The sequence below is a fragment of the Salvelinus fontinalis genome, chromosome 8, assembly GCF_029448725.1.
Source record: "Salvelinus fontinalis isolate EN_2023a chromosome 8, ASM2944872v1, whole genome shotgun sequence".
Taxonomy (NCBI): Eukaryota; Metazoa; Chordata; class Actinopteri; order Salmoniformes; family Salmonidae; genus Salvelinus; species Salvelinus fontinalis.
The window spans coordinates 4,944,683-4,962,672 of NC_074672.1; the positions used below are offsets into that span (position 1 = coordinate 4,944,683).

Consider the following 17,990-nt stretch of genomic DNA (forward strand, 5'->3'; position numbering starts at 1 on the left):
GTGTGTATGACTGTGCACATTTCAATGTGTGCTTGCGAGTGTGTTTATATAGAAGTATTCCGGTATGATGTGCATGAGCTTGTGTTTGTAACTAGCAGTATATGCATCAAATTGAAGGAAGCAATACATAAAAACATTCATCAAAAAAGTTGTTACTCACCTGATAACATTACAACCACCGGATAATGTAATAACTTATTACATAAAAAACCTGTAAAGTTTGACAATGTAGAAAAGTTACTACTTTAACCGTCACACACACACACACACACCTGCTAGCCAGCAGCGGATAGCCAGGAAGTGGTGTTTGAGGAGCTCGGGTGTGATCGCTCTGAGGTGGGCTGGTTCTACATCACTGGTGTTGCCATAGTCCACAAAATACACCCGGGCTTTACTGCCAGCCCACACACCCTGCACCATACCACGGTACCATGCCCCATCACCTGTGGAGGGAGAGCACACACCAGTATTAACCATAATATACAGTTTCCGACTACATTCACTGCACCAGTGGGAGTAAGAGAGAGGGCCTTTGAGTCCTTGGTGATATTTTTACTACCCCATATAGTATGATAGATATTCAGTTAGAGTGGTGTTTGATAAATCTCGTCGTTTGTTCTTACCAGAGAACAGAGCGCAGCAGGGCTCACCCACACTAGGACTGAAAGGGGTGATGTCTACCTCACAGTGCCGCTTTAGCTCAGCCCTCAGCTCCGCTAGAACCTGCAGGTCTTACAACACAAACCGATATCGCTGATGAAGCAAATGTCAATTACAGTGAAAACAGGGAATGTAACACATGTACCATATTTAACCGTTTCTGACATTTAACAATTTCAAAGACTTTACTGAGTTTTCATATAGGGAAATCAGTAAATTGAAATATATTCAGTAGGCCCTAATCCATGGATTTCACGACTGGAAATACAGATTTGCATCTGTTGGTTACATAACTAAAAAAAAAGGTAGGATCAGAAAACCAGTCAGTATCTGGTGTGACCACCAGACACGGCTCATGCAGTGCTGTTGATTGTGGCCTGTGGTCCCACTCCTCTTCAATGGCTGTGCAAAGTTTCTGGATATTGCCAAGAACTTGAACAAGCGGTCGTACACGTCTATCAAGAGCATCCCAACATGCTCAATGGGTGACGTGTGGTGAGTATCGCAGGCCATGGAAGAACTGGGAAATTGTATACAAATCTTTGCGACATGGGATCGTGCATTATCATGCTGAAACATGAGGTGATGGCAGCAGACGAATGGCACGACAATATGCCTCGTCATGGCATCTCTGTGCATTCAAATTGCCATCGATAAAATGCAATTGTATTCCTTGTCCGTAGCTTATGCCTGCCCATACCATCACCGAAACCATGGGCACTCTACTCACAATGTTGAAATCAGCAAACCGCTCGCCCACACAAAGCCATACAGTGTCTGCCATCTGCCCGGTATAGTTGAAACCGTGATACCTCCGTGAAGAGCACACTTCTCCACCGTACCAGTAGTAATCGAAGGTGAGCATTTCCCACTGAAGTCAGTTACAACACCAAACTGAAGTTGAGTCAAGACCCTGGTGAGGACGACGAGCAAGCAGATGAGCTTCCCTGAGACGGTTTCTGACAGTTTGCACAGAAATTCTTCAGTTGTGCAAATCCAGAGTTTAATCTGCTGTCCTGGTGGCTGGTCTCAGACTATAGTGCAGATAAAGCCAGTCCAGGTCCTACACATCCGGCGTGGATACACATGATCTGCGGTTGTGAGGCCGGTTGGACGTACTGCCAAATTCTCTAAAATGACATTGGAGGCAGCTTATGGTAGAGAAATTAACATTCAATTATCTGGCAACAGCTCTGGTGGACATTCCTGCAGTCAGCATGCCAATTGCATGCGCACTCAAAACTTGAGATATATTTGGCATTGTGTAAACTGCACATTTTAGAGGGTGACCTTATTGTCCACAGCACAAGGTGCACCTGTGTAATGAATGATCATGCTGTTCAATCAGCTTCTTGATATGCCACACCTGTCAGGTGGATGGATTATCTTGGCAAAGGAGAAATGCTCACTAACAGGGATGTAAACAAATTTGTGCACAAAATTTGAGAGAGATAAGCTTTTTGTACGTATAGAACATGTCAGGGATCTTTTACTTCAGCTCATGAAAAGCTTGTGACCAACACTTCACATCTTGCTTTTATAATTATGTTCAGTGTACATTGCAATTGTATGTAGTGGTATAGAAGCAAAGTTTTAACTCAACATATCACTTAAGAAACAATATGTCAATGGAAATGCATTCTGAGGTGAGGCTCCCACAGCCGTCAGAAAGTCCAGGACCCAGTTGCACAGGGCGGGGTCGAGACCCCGGGTCTCGAGCTTAATGGTGAGCTTGGAGGGTACTATGCTGTTAAATGCTGAGCTGTAGTCAATGAACAGCATTCTTACATAGGTATTCCTCGTCCAGATGGGATAGGGCAGTGTGCAATGTGATAGCGATTGCGTCATCTGCGGACCTATTGGGGCGGTAAGCAAATTGAAGTGGGTCTAGGGTGTCAGGTAGGGTGGAGGTGATATGATCCTTGACTAGTCTCTCAAAGCACTTCATGATGACAGAAGTGAATCTTATGGGGCGATAGTCATTTAGTTCAGTTACCTTAGCTTTCTTGGGAACAGGAACAATGGTGGCCATCTTGAAGCATGTGGGCACAGCGGTCTGGGATAGGGATTGATTGAATATGTCCGTAAACACACCAACCAGCTGATCTGCGCATGCTCTGAGAACGCGGCTAGGGATGCCGTCTGGGCCGGAAGCCTTGCGAGGTTTAACACGTTTAAACGTTTTACTCACGTTGGCCAGGGAGAAGGAGAGTCCACAGGCTTTGGTAGTGGGCCGTGTCAGTGGCACTGTATTGTCCTCAAAGTGAGCAAAGAAGTTGGTTAATTTGTCTGGGAGCATGACGTCGATGTCCGTTTACGGGGCTGGTTTTCATTCTGTAATCCGTGATTGACTGTAGACCCTGCCACATACGTCTCGTTTTTGAGCTGTTGAATTGCGACTCTACTTTGTCTCTATACTGACGCTTTGCTCTTTTGATTGCCTTGGAGGAAATAGCTACACTGTTTGTATTTGGTCATGTTTCCAGTCGCCTTGCCATGATCAAAAGAGGTGATTCGCGCAATGCTGCCATCAATCCAGTTTCTGGTTAGGGAAGGTTTAATAGTCACAGTGGCTAAAACTTCACCGATGCACTTGCTAATAAACTCGTTCACAGAGAAAGCGTATACAGTAATCCCTCGTTTATCGCGGGGGTTACGTTCCGAAAATGACCCGCGATAAGTGAAATCCGCGAAATAGAAAACTTTTTTATCCATATAACTTTTTATATCCATATAACTTTTTTATCCCTATCCATATAACCAGCCTCTATCCATGTTTCGTCGACATTATGGGTTTAGGAGATGTTCGAAATTACAAGATAATTTGGCCAACTTAATGTAAATTTGCCAAGCTGTTTTATGTACGTACACATAACTGCACGAGACGACAAAATGGTAGCACAATTCGTAGCATGTTTTGATACAAGAAGCGGGAGTGAGTTTTTAGCGAATCAGAATGCAGAGCACAATGCACCAAAAAAAAAAAAAAATGCATTATGAAAATCCGCGAAATAGCGAATCCGCGATAAGTGAACCGCGAAGTGGCGAGGGATCACTGTACATCAATGTTATTGTCTGAGGCTACCCGGAACATACAGTTGAAGTCGGAAGTTTACATGCACTTAGGTTGGAGTCAATAAAACTCGTTTTTCAGCCACTCCACAAATTCTTCTTAACAAACTATAGTTTTGGCAAGTCGGTTAGGACATCTACTTTGTGCATGACAAGTAATATTTCCAACAATTGTTTACAGGCAGATTATTTCACTGTATCACAATTCCAGTGGGTCAGAAGTTTACATACACTAAGTCGACTGTGCCTTTAAACAGCTTGGAAAACTCCAGAAAATGTTGTCATGGCTTTAGAAGCTTCTGATGGGCTAATTGACATAATTTGAGTCAATTGGAGGTGTACCTGTGGATGTATTTCAAGGCCTACCTTCAAACTCAGTGCCTCTTTGCTTGACATCATGGTAAAATGTGATGAAAGAAATAAAAGCTGAAATAAATCATTCTCTCTACTATTATTCTGACATTTCACAATCTTAAAATGAAGTAGTGATCCTAACTGAACTAAGACAGGGTATTTTTACTAGGATTAAATGTCACGACTTGTGAAAAACTGAGTTTAAATATATTTGGCTAAGGTGTATGTAAACTTCCGACTTCAACTGTATACCAGTCTACGTGATCGAAGCAATCTTGAAGTGTGGAATCCGATTGGTCAGACCAGCGTTGGATAGACCTGTGCGTGGGCGTTTCTGGTTTTAGTTTCTGTCTATAAACTGTGAGCAACAAAATGGAGTCATGGTCAGATTTGCCGAAGGGAGGCCTTTGTATGCATTGTGGAAGTTAGAGTAGTAATGGTCCAGAATGCTATCAGCCCGTGTCGCGCATTCAATATGCTGATATAATTTAGGAAGCCTTATTCTCAGATTAGCTTTGTTAAAATCCCCAGCCACAATAAATGCAGCCTCAGCATGTATGTTTTCCGGCTTACATAGCTAGCACTGCCTTAGACCACTGCGCCACTCGGGAGACCTAGGCTCCCTTATTCTAATCTAGTAAAATCTCACTCCTACTGTGAGATGTTTAGAATGCCTGTACCTTCTTGGTTATATTTGTAGCAGTAGAACTCTCCAGGATTCTCCATCACACTGACCACCAGTGCCACCATCTGGCCCTCAGTAGGAAGCTCAGCACATGTCCACTGTAGCTTCTCTGCCACAGCAGGCTTGGCCACTGCGGGACAAAGAAATGGAATAGCAAGGGTGAGATACTCCCATACAACTAAAAGGCCCCTTTTTTGAGAAGAACAGTATACAAATGCAAGATATCACCGTCATCATTGTGGACACGCTTCAAAACTAGCAAAGTTCCCCTAGCTTCGATCAATGGCCTTTTCAACAACATATCCTTCATGCCAAACTATTGACACACTATGCAATCTATAGCCTGTCTAACCAACCGGTTTGTTGTAGCAAAGCGCATCACATTCTTGTTTCATACATAATGTGCAGGGACATGCAGCAGGTATCAGTTAGTTGCTTTCTCAAATGGGAGCCATACATTCATCAGAATTTCACTCAGCTTGACCTGGCTGATAGCAACAGTATCTAAGGGGAACTGGAAGGGTCTCTTCTTAGAACAGGCAACTTTAAAGAATCTCTACGAGTACCTCTTCAGCGAGGCGGCAAAGCCCATGGCTCCCACAACAACGCGCGTGCAGTTCCCACACATGTGGGAACAAACATGTAAATGCACCTTTTTTAGCCCAATAATGAAGTCGGCAAAAGACTGCAGTTAAGAACGTTGGGCCAGTAACTGAAAGGTCGCTAGGTCCAATCCCCGAGCCGACTAGGTGAAAAATCTGCCAATGTGTTCTTGAGCAAGGCATTTAACCCTAATTACTCGTGTAAATCGCTCTGGATAAAAGCGTCTGCTAAATGAATAATCAAATGTAAATGTAGGAATGGTAGGCTATAGACTTATGGGCACAACGAGAAATATATACACGTTTCAACGTACAATCAGGGTCGTCCTTAGGTGATGCTGATGTAGACCTAAGATCGAGTTGGAACGTTTAGCATTTTTGAAACACCCGTTACTGCCATTTCCTGAAACCTAGATCTTGGGATGGGCAGTATATCGTATTTTACTATATACCGGTGTTGATCTACACACTAGTGTGGATTTTTATTGTACCTTCTATAACAATAAGTGTGCTTGCTTTAGCACTCTTGCGTATTATCAGGCTGAAAGCACAACTTTAGAAAGTGTTCAAATTATTGGGGGATCAGCAGCGAAGCCAGTGAAACCCAATTGTATTAGTTGGCAAATACTTTTTCTAGTTCCGCCAATTTGATTAATAAAATGCTAATTCCCTTAAGACCTAGGAGGATGCAAATGTGCGTGTGTGACATGCGACCATTGTGATTGCCGAGCTCCTTCGACTACGCTATCAGATGGGATAGGAGAGACAGGAGATGGCTCCCCTGGCGAACGAGCTCCGGGCAACACCGGACCAGACGACACACAACAGCGATGAATCCAACATGTGAACACTGTCCAACCACCGACTTAGAAAAGGTAAACATTCCACTCTGCGTTTCCCCCAGTTTCTTACGTCGGCTGTTGACCTGTGCGATCCAGGAAGCCACTTCATGCCTATAATCTTTGGCAAGCAAACAATTGCCACATTGGAACTATGAGTGATCCAATTTGTCCCGAAACAAAGCATAGTACATACAACTCCTACAGCGCTGGAACCGTTCATTTACCTCAACATACAAAGAGGGCAACATTGGAAAACTCATCTGGGACTAACTTTGTTAGCTTCATGGCTAATGTTAGAGGTTTAGCATCTCTTTAAAGCAGTCTTTAACCTGTCAGTTAAGCAGGATTCCGGCAGCCCTACCTGTTAAAAACAAACTAAAACCTGGTTGTTTTAGTTAAAATAACAAACCGAGTGGTTCCTGTTTAGTGTTCAGCTGCACACTCTGATAATGTCAGAGACCCGCTGTTGGGAAGCATAGGAGTCAACATGGACAAGAAATTGAGCTCAGGTGCATCCTGTTTCCTTGAAATGTAAAAAAAAAATTGAGTCCACCTATGGTAAAGATCAAGAGGAAGATGAACAGAGCAAAGTACAAAGAGATCCTTCATGAAAACCTGCTCCAGAACGCTCAGGACATCAGACTAGGGTGAAGGTTCACCTTCCAACAGGACAAAGACCCAAAGCACACAGCCAAGACAACGCAGGAGTGGCTTCGGGACAAGTCTTTGAATGTCCTTGAGTGGCCCAGCCATAGCCCTGACTTGAATCGGATCGAACATCTCTGGAGAGACTTGAAGAAAGCTGTGCAGCGACACTCCTCATCCAACCTGACAGAGCTTGAGAGGATCTGCAGAGAAGAATGGGAGAAACAGGGTCGTCTGAATACTTATGTAAATGTGGGGAAGAACGGCGCCAGATGGGTGGCTGCCTTTTTACGGGCTCCTAACACAACGTGCTATTGTTTGTTTTTCGCATTTTTAAAACTTATTTTGTACATGATGTTGCTGCTACAGTCTATTATGGCCGAAAAGAGCTTCTGGACTCACCTTGAACTGGACAAAGATTTTTTCTTTAATGAGTCCGACGCGAAGGATATAGCACTTTCTCAAGACAAGGCCCAAATCCCTGTCATTCGCGAGAAGTAAAGAAGGAAAAATCGGGGTGCTTCGTGACAATTCGGAGGCGAGTGTGTAAACTACCATCAGTACTTTTGGCCAACGTGCAATCATAGGAAAATAAACTTGACGATCTACGATTAAGACTATCCTATCAAAAGGGACATTAAAAACTGTAATATCTTACGTTTCACAGAGTCGTGGTTGAACGAAGACGCAGATAATATAGAGCTTGCTGGGTTTTCCGTGCATCGGCAGGACAGAGCAGCTACGTCTGTAAAGACAAGGGGTGTGGCTTGTGTCAATAACAGCTGGAGTGTGATGTCTAATATTAAAGAAGTATTTAATATGAGGTAGAGTAACTCATGATAAGCTGTAGACAATAAGACCGCACACAATGAGCTGTATAAGGCCACACGCAAACAAGAATATGCTCATGCAGAAGCTGCGCTCCTAGTGGCCGGGGACTTTAATGCAGGGAAACTTAAATCCGTTTTACCTCATTTCTACAAACATGTGACATCTGCAACCAGAGAGAGAGAAAATATAAATAAATAAAAACTCTAGAGCACCTGTACTCCACAGACACATATACAAACCTATCCCTCGCCCCCTCCATTTGGCTAATCTGACCATAAATCTATCCTCCTGATTCCTGGTTACAAGCAAAAACTAAAGCAGGAGTTAAGAGTGAATCGCTCAATACGGAAGTAATCAGATGACGCGGATGCTACAGGACTGTTTTGCTAGCAGACCGGAATATGTCCCGGGATTCATCCAATGGCATTGAGAAGTATACCACCTCAGTCACCGGCTTCATCAATAAGTGCATCCTGGACTTCCTGATTGCATCCTGGACTTCCTGATGGGCCACCCCCGGGTGGTAAGGGTAGGCAACAACACATCTGCTTTGCTGATATTCAACACAGGGGTGCGTGCTTAGTCTCCTCCTGTACTCACTGTTCACCTATGACTGCGTGGCCAAGCACGACTCCAACACCATCATTAAGTTTGCTGATGACACAACAGTGGTAGGCCTGATCACCGACAACAACGAGACAGCCTTAAGGGAGACCTGGCAGTGTAAATGTAGGAATGGAGACCTGGCAGTGTGGTGCAAGGACAACAACCTTCCCCTCAATGTGAGCAAGACAAAGGAGCTGATCGTGAACTATAGGAAAAGGAGGGCCGAAAAGGCCCCCATTAACATTGACGGAGCTGAAGTGGAGAGGGTCGAGAGTTTCAAGTTCCTTGGGATCCACATCACCAACAAACTATCATGGTCAAAACACACCAAGACAGTTGTGAAGAAGGCACGACAATATCTTTTCCCCTTCATGGGTCCCCAGATCCTCAACAAGTTCTACAGCTGCACACTCAAGAGCATCTTGACCGGTTGCATCACCGTCTGGTATGGCAACTGCTTGGCATCTGACCGTAAGGCTCTACAGAGGGTAGTGCGTATGACCCAGTACATCATTGCGGACAAGCTTCCTGCCTTCCAGGACCTATATACTAGGCGGTGTCAGAGGAAGGTCCCAAAAAAATTGTCAAAGACTCCAGTCACCCAAGTCAGACTGTTCTCTCTGTTACCGCACAGCAAGCGGTACCGGAGCGTCAAGTCTAGGACCAAAATGCTCCTTAACAGCTTCTACCCCCAAGCCATAAGAATGCTGAACAATTAATCAAATGGCCACCAGGACTATTTACAATGACACCCCCACCCCCCCTTGTTTCTACACTGCTGCTACTCGCTGTTTGTTATCTATGCATAGTCACTTTACTCCTACCTACATGTACAAATTACCTCAACTAACCTGTACCCCCACACATTGACTCTGTAACGGTAACCCCTGTATATAGCCTCGTTATTGTGTGTTACTTTTTATTTTATACTTAGTTTATTTTGGAAATATTTTCTTAACTCTATTTCTTGAACTGCATTCTTGGTTAAGGGCTTGTAAGTAAGGATTTCATCTGTTGTATTCGGCGCTAGTGACAAATACAATTTTATTTGAAATGTGATATTTCAGTTATTTTTTTATACATTTGCTAACATCTCTTAAAATCTGTTTTTGCTTTGTCATTATGAGGTATTGTGTCGATTGATGAGGAAAACAATTTAATACAATTTAGAATAAGGCTGTAACGTAACAAAATGTGGAGAAAGTCAAGGGGTCTGAATACTTTCCAAATGCACTGTATGAGAGGCCTGTGTTTACCACAGTCCTTATTTTCATCATTTATCCAACCCACCCCCCCCCCCTGTTGGCTTTGACCAACGAGCCATGGCGGAGTTAGGCTCTGTGTCACCATTTTAACGTTGTAATGCATTTAAATAGTTGAATGAGCGATAACACATTTAGGCGACAACTAAACCAGACATTGTTTTTCCATTCCAACTTTCCCTAAATTCTAGACCTCAGCTGAATCTGGTAATGAATGTTGTGTCTGTTGAAGAAGTTGAGGAGACTAAATTACTTGGTGTTACCTTAGATTGTAAACTGTCCTGGTCAAAACAAATAGATTCAATGGTTCTAAAGATAGGGGGAGAGGTCGGTCCGTAATAAAGCGATGCTTTGCTTTGACACCACACTCCAAAAAGCAAGTCGTACAGGCTCTAGTTTTGTCTCATTTTGGTTATTGTCTAGTCATGTGGTCGAGTGCTGCAAGTAAAGCCCTAGTTAAGCTGCAGCTTGCCCAGAACAGAGTGACACGTCTTGCTCTTCATTGTAATCAGAGGGCTAATATAAATACTATGCATGCCAGTCTCTCTTGGCTAAGAGTTGAGGAGAGACTAACTGCATCACTTCTTTCTATTTGAAACAATGCGTTGAAAATCCCAAATTGTTTGCATAGTCAATTTACAGACAGCTCTGACATTTACGTCATTTAGCAGACGCTCTTATCCAGAGCGACTTACAGTAGAGTGCATACATTTTTATTACATTATTTATTTATTTACATACTGAGACAAGGATATCCCTACCGGCCAAACCCTCCCTAACCCGGACGACGCTATGCCTATTGTGCGTCGCCCCACGGACCTCCCGGTTGCGGCCGGCTGCGACAGAGCCTGGGCGCGAACCCAGAGACTCTGGTGGCGCAGCTAGTGCCCTAGACCACTGCGCCCTAGACCCCTGCGCCACCCGGGAGACCCTGACACACACACACTTATGCCACCAGGGGTCTTTTCATAGTGATAATGGGATTTATTTGATCATGTGAATGATTAGAATATTCCACCCTGAAACCATAAGATTGTATGAAATTGATTAGAATCATGAGATTATTCTAATGGTGTGTGTGGTTTTAGTCAGTAGAATTATATATCCGGGTGTGTAGGTTGTCTATTATAGTATCTTAAAAACAGACTGTCTGAGCAAGATTCGGTGCCGACCTTGGCTGGGGCCACAGAGTACTTCCCCGGGTCTCTCTATCTTGAGGGAGGATGGGGAGTAAGTCTCACGGATTCCTCTAATCTTTGTCGGCTGGGTAGCAGGACATTGTGTGCTAATGTTAGTGTGAATGTGTGTGCGTATATTAGTGTGAATGTGTGTGCGTGAGAAACAAGTATAAAATGAATTGTTTTGTACAACAGACCAGAGCTCTCGTAAATAAACTTTCTGACTATCGTAGCTGGGCCTCCGTCTGATTCATTTCAACCCGTTTCTTACAAATTCTGGGTTTCAGGCTGAGTAGTTAATTGAATTGGGTTTATGAACATTGAGAACATAATAAGTCCCCAAATCCAGAACAAATTCAAGAAAACGTACAGTATTATATAGAGCCCTTATTGCATGGAACCTCCTTCCATTTCACTCAAATAAACAGCAAACCTGGTTTCAGAAAACAGATAAAGCAACACCTCACAACGCCTCTCCCCTATTTGACCTAGATAGATTGTGTGCATGTATAGGGAGGTTACGTGTGTCTTTTTTAAAAATATGTAGTTTTGTCCTTGAGCTGTTCTAGTCTATTAATGTTCTGTATTATGTCATGTTTCATGTGGAACTCAGGAAGACTAGATAAATCTTTTGTGACAGCTAATGGGGATCCTAATAAAATATCAAATTCACCATTGGGCGTTTGTACCCTGGCGCTAATGTGTCTCTTTCTCCTCACTAAATAAATGAGATCAATGGATGAATGGACAATCGAAGTTGATAATTGTACATGTGACTTCATGATTGAATTTCAATTAACTGAATGAAGAGGGAGAAATATATTGTTGCTAAATAAAGAAGGCTCAAGTATGAGGTTGCCCATTGAGTTAATCATTAGCTGCTAGATCACAAACTCTTAACATGATCGTGCTACTAGTTAGCACCATATTGATGACTTTCATGCTAAATGAGTACAGCAGAAACACTGCCGTACAGGTTGGCAGGTCTGACTTCTAGTTACCAAGAGATGATTCTGTCCAGGCTACTTCAGCCTGCCCCTTCGTGGTGGGCTCTTCGTCCTGATGGTTGGAAGGCAAGGCATAACCTGTGGCGACCAGCATCTCAGCCACATTGCCCTGGGGGTCGCTGGCCTCGTCGATCATGGCCACCAGTGCCATACCCTCCCGCTCGCCCAGGATCTCTACCCGCAGGAATCGGTTGCACACCATCCGCCTGAGCATCAGCACAGTCTCCTCTGACCAGGCGTCTGCTGTGGGACGCACTCCTATAAGGGGAGGGGTGGGATTATGTGCGTAACAGGCAATAATTTTTATTTTAATGTGATGAGTTTGTAAGTGATCAGGTTAACACCACCACTATCCCTAAAACACAATTTAATGCACTAGAGATTCCTTTGAGTTTGAGACGAAAAGGAAGGAATCAAAAGGCATGAAATGGCAATACATTTCTTTATTGTTATTGACACCTTGGACAAAAGGAATGACAGATGAATAGATGTCGCCAGAAAAGCAGAAATTCCAGATGAATCAATACATTGAATTGAACATGTAATAGGTCATACCTGCCAGGGCACAAGGGATGGCCTGCATTGGCAGGGCTAGGAGTTCAGAGCTGATGGAACACAGGCGACTCAGCTCCACCTCCTCTGAGTTGCCAAAGTCAATGTACCCTACACACACCTTCTCTTCAGAGGAGTAGGCCAGCACTTTGGCCCTGTACCACTGGTTGTCCTCTGGGAAGGTACACACAGAGAGAGATCACTACCAACCGCGATGAGATCACTGGCTGGCAATGCTCCACAAATTTCCTCAACCAGGTCAAGATTAAGATCAAAAGGAGAGAGCTCATCATGTGTCCTTTTTCTGACCGTGTATGTGCCCTGAGTGAATGTGAGCACTCTAGCCTGACACAGAATTAGAGAGAGTGTCCTTACCATAGAATAGGGAGCAGCACACTGTGCCAGGGGCAGGTCTGAAGTTTTGGCTGGCTGGGGCCTGAGAGCAGTGGTCCCTCAGTTTCAGATGCAGCTCCTGGATCACACCTGTACAGACATACAACACTCAGCACCCATGATGCAAGAGACGGAATCACCTCCACAGGTTTACATTCAATTCACTAGGGCACATTAAAGCAAAACATTTTAAAAACAGTACCTCCTAGGGTTGCAACATATCAGAATATAATAGCTAAAAATGCCAAAATGGTTATCGGCCCGATGTCTAGTTTAACGGCTATATTAAAAACCGATGTCAAAGCTCCCGTGCATACCTATATGACGTAGGTACATGACGTAATGTGACGCTACAGACGCTCTACACGTCTGCTGTGTGGATCGAGCAGTCAAGAAGTCGAGCAATCATTTGAAAGAGGAAGACAACTTCAGCGAGACAACTCAAAGGCGAAATCCATTAAAGCCAAGATAATGGAATTCATTGCCCTTGACAATCAACTGTTCTCTGTTTTGGATGATGTTGGCTTTCGCCGACTGGTCGAGCACCGTTACACACTACCAAGTGCGCTATTTTTCAGATGTTGCCCTATCGGAGTTACACAGTAGTAGCGTCACTGCTATTAGCTTCACGACATGCATACTATGGTACACCGTTTGGGTCTTTGCGTGTCAAAATAGATACAGTAGCACTGTCAAAGCTGTACTAAAGAAGTTTGCAAACAAGCAAACACTGGACACGAACGACGTGTTTACAATAACGCGTTTGTAATAAACATAATTTGTTCGACCGCAACTTCTAGGGTAGCTAGCTTTAGCTTGGTACCTAGCTAGCACCAATACAACCTGCCCGAAAACAATGACCAGTAGAAACTGCAGTCATTATCATTATTCTTAGCAATGATTTAGGAATCATTGTGAGTAAGTATTAGCAAGGTTGTCACTTGTTGTTCGCCTATTGAAATTGAACTTCAATTCATGAAAATAAATAGCTAGCCAGCTACTTAACCCTGTTGCCCAAAGCTAACGTTACAAGTAGCCAGCTAGCTTCGTCTGGCTAGTGAGGCTCGACCGGACAGCGATGTGAAGCAAGGCACAATAAGGGAATGTACGGGTAGTGGAATGTACGGGTTGCCTTCAAAATAAAATTGGCATTGACAGTGATGCAAATGAATACAAATAGTAGAATTATGCCAAACCTTTATTTTGAAGGCTAACCGCAAAGTTCAATATTGTGGCTAGCTTTACAGATGGGTCCGACCACCATTAATCAAATAAGAACTGTCTTATAAATTAAGGTTATTTGAGATGACACCTAGATGTTGTTTTGCTGTGTTTGAGGAAAAACATTGGTTTGCATCCATAAAACTAGCTAACTTTGACCAGCACTGCAGGTGCGGAAGACAACTTTACCAGCGTCATAGCATATGTACTGATGAATCGTTGTGACATGAAATACGAGTGATAATAATCAATGTGTAGTAACTATGTAAAACATGTATGAATTAAATTAAATTGTGACATAGTCATATTCAGGTCCTAATTGGTCAACAAGCTTATTTGAGAAGTGTATATTTTTCAACATGCAAAGACCCAAACGGTGTTTCATAGAAATCCTGGTTGAGAATGAAACGACTGAACAAACAACGACACAGCACAGCAGGTAAGTGAAATAAATAGGTTTTGATTATGTTTTATTGGTAATGGGGACATAAGTAAATTACAAAAAAATAACTCTTTGGTCTGTGCGGTGTGTCTAACCTTCACTTAACAAGTCAGTTATAAAAAAAAGTTCTTAATTACAATGACGGCTACCCCGGCCAAACCCGGACGACACAGGGCCAATTGTGCACCACCCTATGGGACTCCCAATCACGGTCGTATGTGATACAGCCTAGATTCGAACCAGGTACTGCAGTGACGCATCGGAGATGCAGTGCCTTAGATCACTGCGTCCATGTGTGTGTGTTAAATAGTTAACTTCTTATGGCTGGGGGCAGTATTGAGTAGCTTGGATGAATAAGGTGCCCAGAGAAAACTGCCTGCTACTCAGGCCCAGAAGCTAAGATATGCATAATATTAGTAGGTTTGGATAGAAAGCACTCTGAAGTTTCTAAAACTGTTTGAATGATGTCTGAGTATAAAAAGAACTCATTGGGCAGGCAAAATCCTGAAAAAAAATCCAACCAGGAAGTGGGAAATCTGAGGTTGGTCGATTTTCAACTCAGCTCCTATTGAAGAGACAGTGGGATATTGGTAATGTTGCACTTCCTAGGGCTTCCACTAGATGTAAACAGTCGTTAGAACCTTGTCTGATGCTTCTACTGTAAAGTGGGGGCGAATGAGAGGGGAATGAGTAAGGTCTATCATGACCTGAACATGCGCGTTCATGTGAGACCGAGCTCTGTTCCATCGCACTTCTGAAGACAAAATTAATTCTCCGGTTGGAACATTATTGAAGAATTATGTTAAAAACATCCTAAAGATTGATTCAATACTTCGTTTGTCATGTTTTTACGGACTGTAATATAACTAACTTTTCGTCCGTACTTTCCACTGCACTTGCCCGCGCGTCGTGAGTTTGGAAAGTGTACTGAACGCTAGAACAACAAGGAGAAATTTGGACATAAATGATGGACATTATCGAACAAAAAAAAAAAAAGATTGTGGAACTGTGATTCCTGGGAATGCATTCTGATGAAGATCATCAAAGGTAAGTGAATGTTTATAATGTTATTTCTGACTTCTGTTGACTGCAAAATATGGCGGATATATTTGTGTCTTGATTGGGCTCTGAGCACCGACTCAGATTATTGCATGGTTTGCTTTTCCGTAAAGCTTTTTTGAAATCTGACACAGCGGTTGCATTAAGGAGAAGTGCATCTAAAATTCCATGCATAACACTTCTATCTTTTAGCAATGTTTATTATGAGTATTCCTGTAAATTGATGTGGCTCTCTGCAAAATCAAAGGATGTTTTGGAACTTCTGAACATAACGCGCCAATGTAAACTCAGATTTTTGGATTATAAATATGAACTTCACCGAACAAAACATACATTGTATATTGTGTAACATGAAGTCCTATGAGTGTGATCTGATGAAGACCATCAAAGGTTGGTGATTAATTTTATTTATATTTCTGCTTTTTGTGAATCCTCTCTTTGGCTGGAAAAATGGCTGTGTTTTTCTGTGGCTATGTACTGACCTAACAATCGTTTGTTTTGCTTTCGTCGTAAAGCCTTTTTGAAATCGGACACTGTGGTTGGATTTACAACAAGTGTATCTTTAAAATGGTGTAAAATACATGTATGTTTGAGGAATTTTAATTATGGGATTTTTGTTGTTTTGAATTTGGCGCCCTGCACTTTCACTGGCTGTTGTCAAGAATAATAATATGCATATATTAGCAACTGGGACTGAGGAGCAGGCAGTTTACTATGGGCACCTCTGTGCACCTTTCATCCAAGCTACTCAATACTGCCCCTGCAGCCTTAAGAAGTTTACTGTCATGGTCAAAACATATTGATACAACAATAGCTAAGATGGGGAGAAGAATGTCCATAATAAAGCTCGGCTCTACCTTCTTAACAGCACTATCAACAAGGCAGGTCCTACAGGCCCTAGTTTTGTCGCACCTTGACTAATGTTCAGTCGTGTGGTTAGGTGCCACAAAGAGGGAGCATTGAAATTGGCTCAGAACAGGGCAGCACGGCTGGCTCTTGGATGTACACAGAGAGCTAATATTAATAGCTCTCTCCAAGCATGTCAATCTCTCCTGGCTCAAAGTGGAGAGATTGACTTCATCATTACTTGTATTTATGAGAGGAGGTATTGACATGTATGCACAGAGCTGTTCGTTTAAACTACTGGCGCACAGCTCAGACACCCATGCATACCCCACAAGACATGCCACAAGAGGTCTCTTCACAGTCCAAGTCCAGAACAGACTATGGGAGGCGCACAATACTACATAGAGCCATGCCTACACGGAACTCTATTCCACATCAAGTAACTCAAGCAAGCAGTAAAATTAGATTTAAAAAACAAATAAAAACACACCTTATTGAACAGCGGGGACTGTGAAGCAACACAAACAAGCACAGACAAATGTACACACACACATTTTTTACTGTATATATGTGGTAGTGGTGGAGTAGGGGCGTGAGGGCACACAGTGATTTTGGAATTAGAAGTTTGATGAGCAGGTGTCCACATACTTTGTCATGTAATGTAACACTCGTCCAGTCAAATCTACAGTATACACATGTAGAGACAGCAGTCACTACCAAGTGGACAAGAGTCAATGTACTACAGTGGTGGAGGCTCCTTAGAGGAGGAAAGGGAGGCCAATCCTACGTGAATTTCATCAAAATAAATAGTAAAACATTACAAAAGTTATCATTTTAAGATAACACTATACATTCACGTCAACAAATATTGCAATAAAAAGGTCAGTAGCCTCAACAGCACTCTGTAGGGTAGCACCATGGTGTAGCCGTTGGACAGCTAGCTTCCGTCCTCTTCTGGGTACATGGACTTCAATATAAAACCTAGGAGGCTCAAGGTTCTCACCCTCTTCCATACACTTACACAGTAATTAAGACGACTTCCAGAGGACATCCTCAAACCTAGCAGAGCTCTTGCAACATGAATGGACATATTGTCCACCCATTCAAAGGATCAGATAATCTAGTACTGAAAGCATAAACTACAGCTAGCTAGCACCGCAGTGCATACAATGTGGTGAGTAGTTTACCCAAGGGAAGATAGACAATAGTTTACATTAATTTAAAAATAGAAGGAGAAGCAAAAGTGATGAATTTGTTTGTTCTCTCACTTTCACTTTTTTTTAGCTAGCAAATGCAGCAGGTAGTTTAGTCTACTCAAAACACCCAGTTCAAACAGAGAGGAATGCCATGTTGGCTAGCTGGCTATCCAGCACTGGAACTTTTCCAAGGTAAGCTTTTGGTTTTATTAATTTATTGCCACCGGGGCCGCCAGTGTAACAGCTAAACTGCTTACTTACTGTACTGCATGATTGTAGCGGGTTTACTAATGTGTTAGTTCTAGTAGCTTTGTTGACTATGACATTAGCCAATACGGTGACAACGATGTAGGTCTAGCGGTTTTGAGATGGTTTGGCTTGGAAAGTTTCTTTCCACCTGGTCACAGACAACTGATGTGTTGTGCACTGGAGTCAGATGTGAGAAGGAATTAACGAGCAAAGTGAGCATGCAGTTTGTATGTGGCTGCTATGAAAGTGAACTGTGCTTGCATGTGATCAGTGGTGTATTAATTCGTC

General features: G+C 42.9%; 1 protein-coding gene across 3 annotated transcripts in view; it reads right to left on the minus strand.

The window, feature by feature from the left end:
- The window catches only part of tdrd1 (tudor domain containing 1), a 75,041-nt gene that overhangs the window by 23,021 nt on the left and 34,030 nt on the right, over window positions 1–17,990 (minus strand). For all 3 annotated transcript variants that reach the window (XM_055930797.1, XM_055930796.1, XM_055930795.1), the window contains exons 13-18: window positions 12,672–12,779; window positions 12,300–12,470; window positions 11,739–12,002; window positions 4,767–4,901; window positions 624–731; window positions 273–443 (exon numbers count right to left, since the gene is read on the minus strand). In XM_055930797.1, coding sequence (XP_055786772.1) covers window positions 273–443; window positions 624–731; window positions 4,767–4,901; window positions 11,739–12,002; window positions 12,300–12,470; window positions 12,672–12,779 — 957 coding nt within the window. The remainder of the gene's footprint in view (window positions 1–272; window positions 444–623; window positions 732–4,766; window positions 4,902–11,738; window positions 12,003–12,299; window positions 12,471–12,671; window positions 12,780–17,990) is intronic.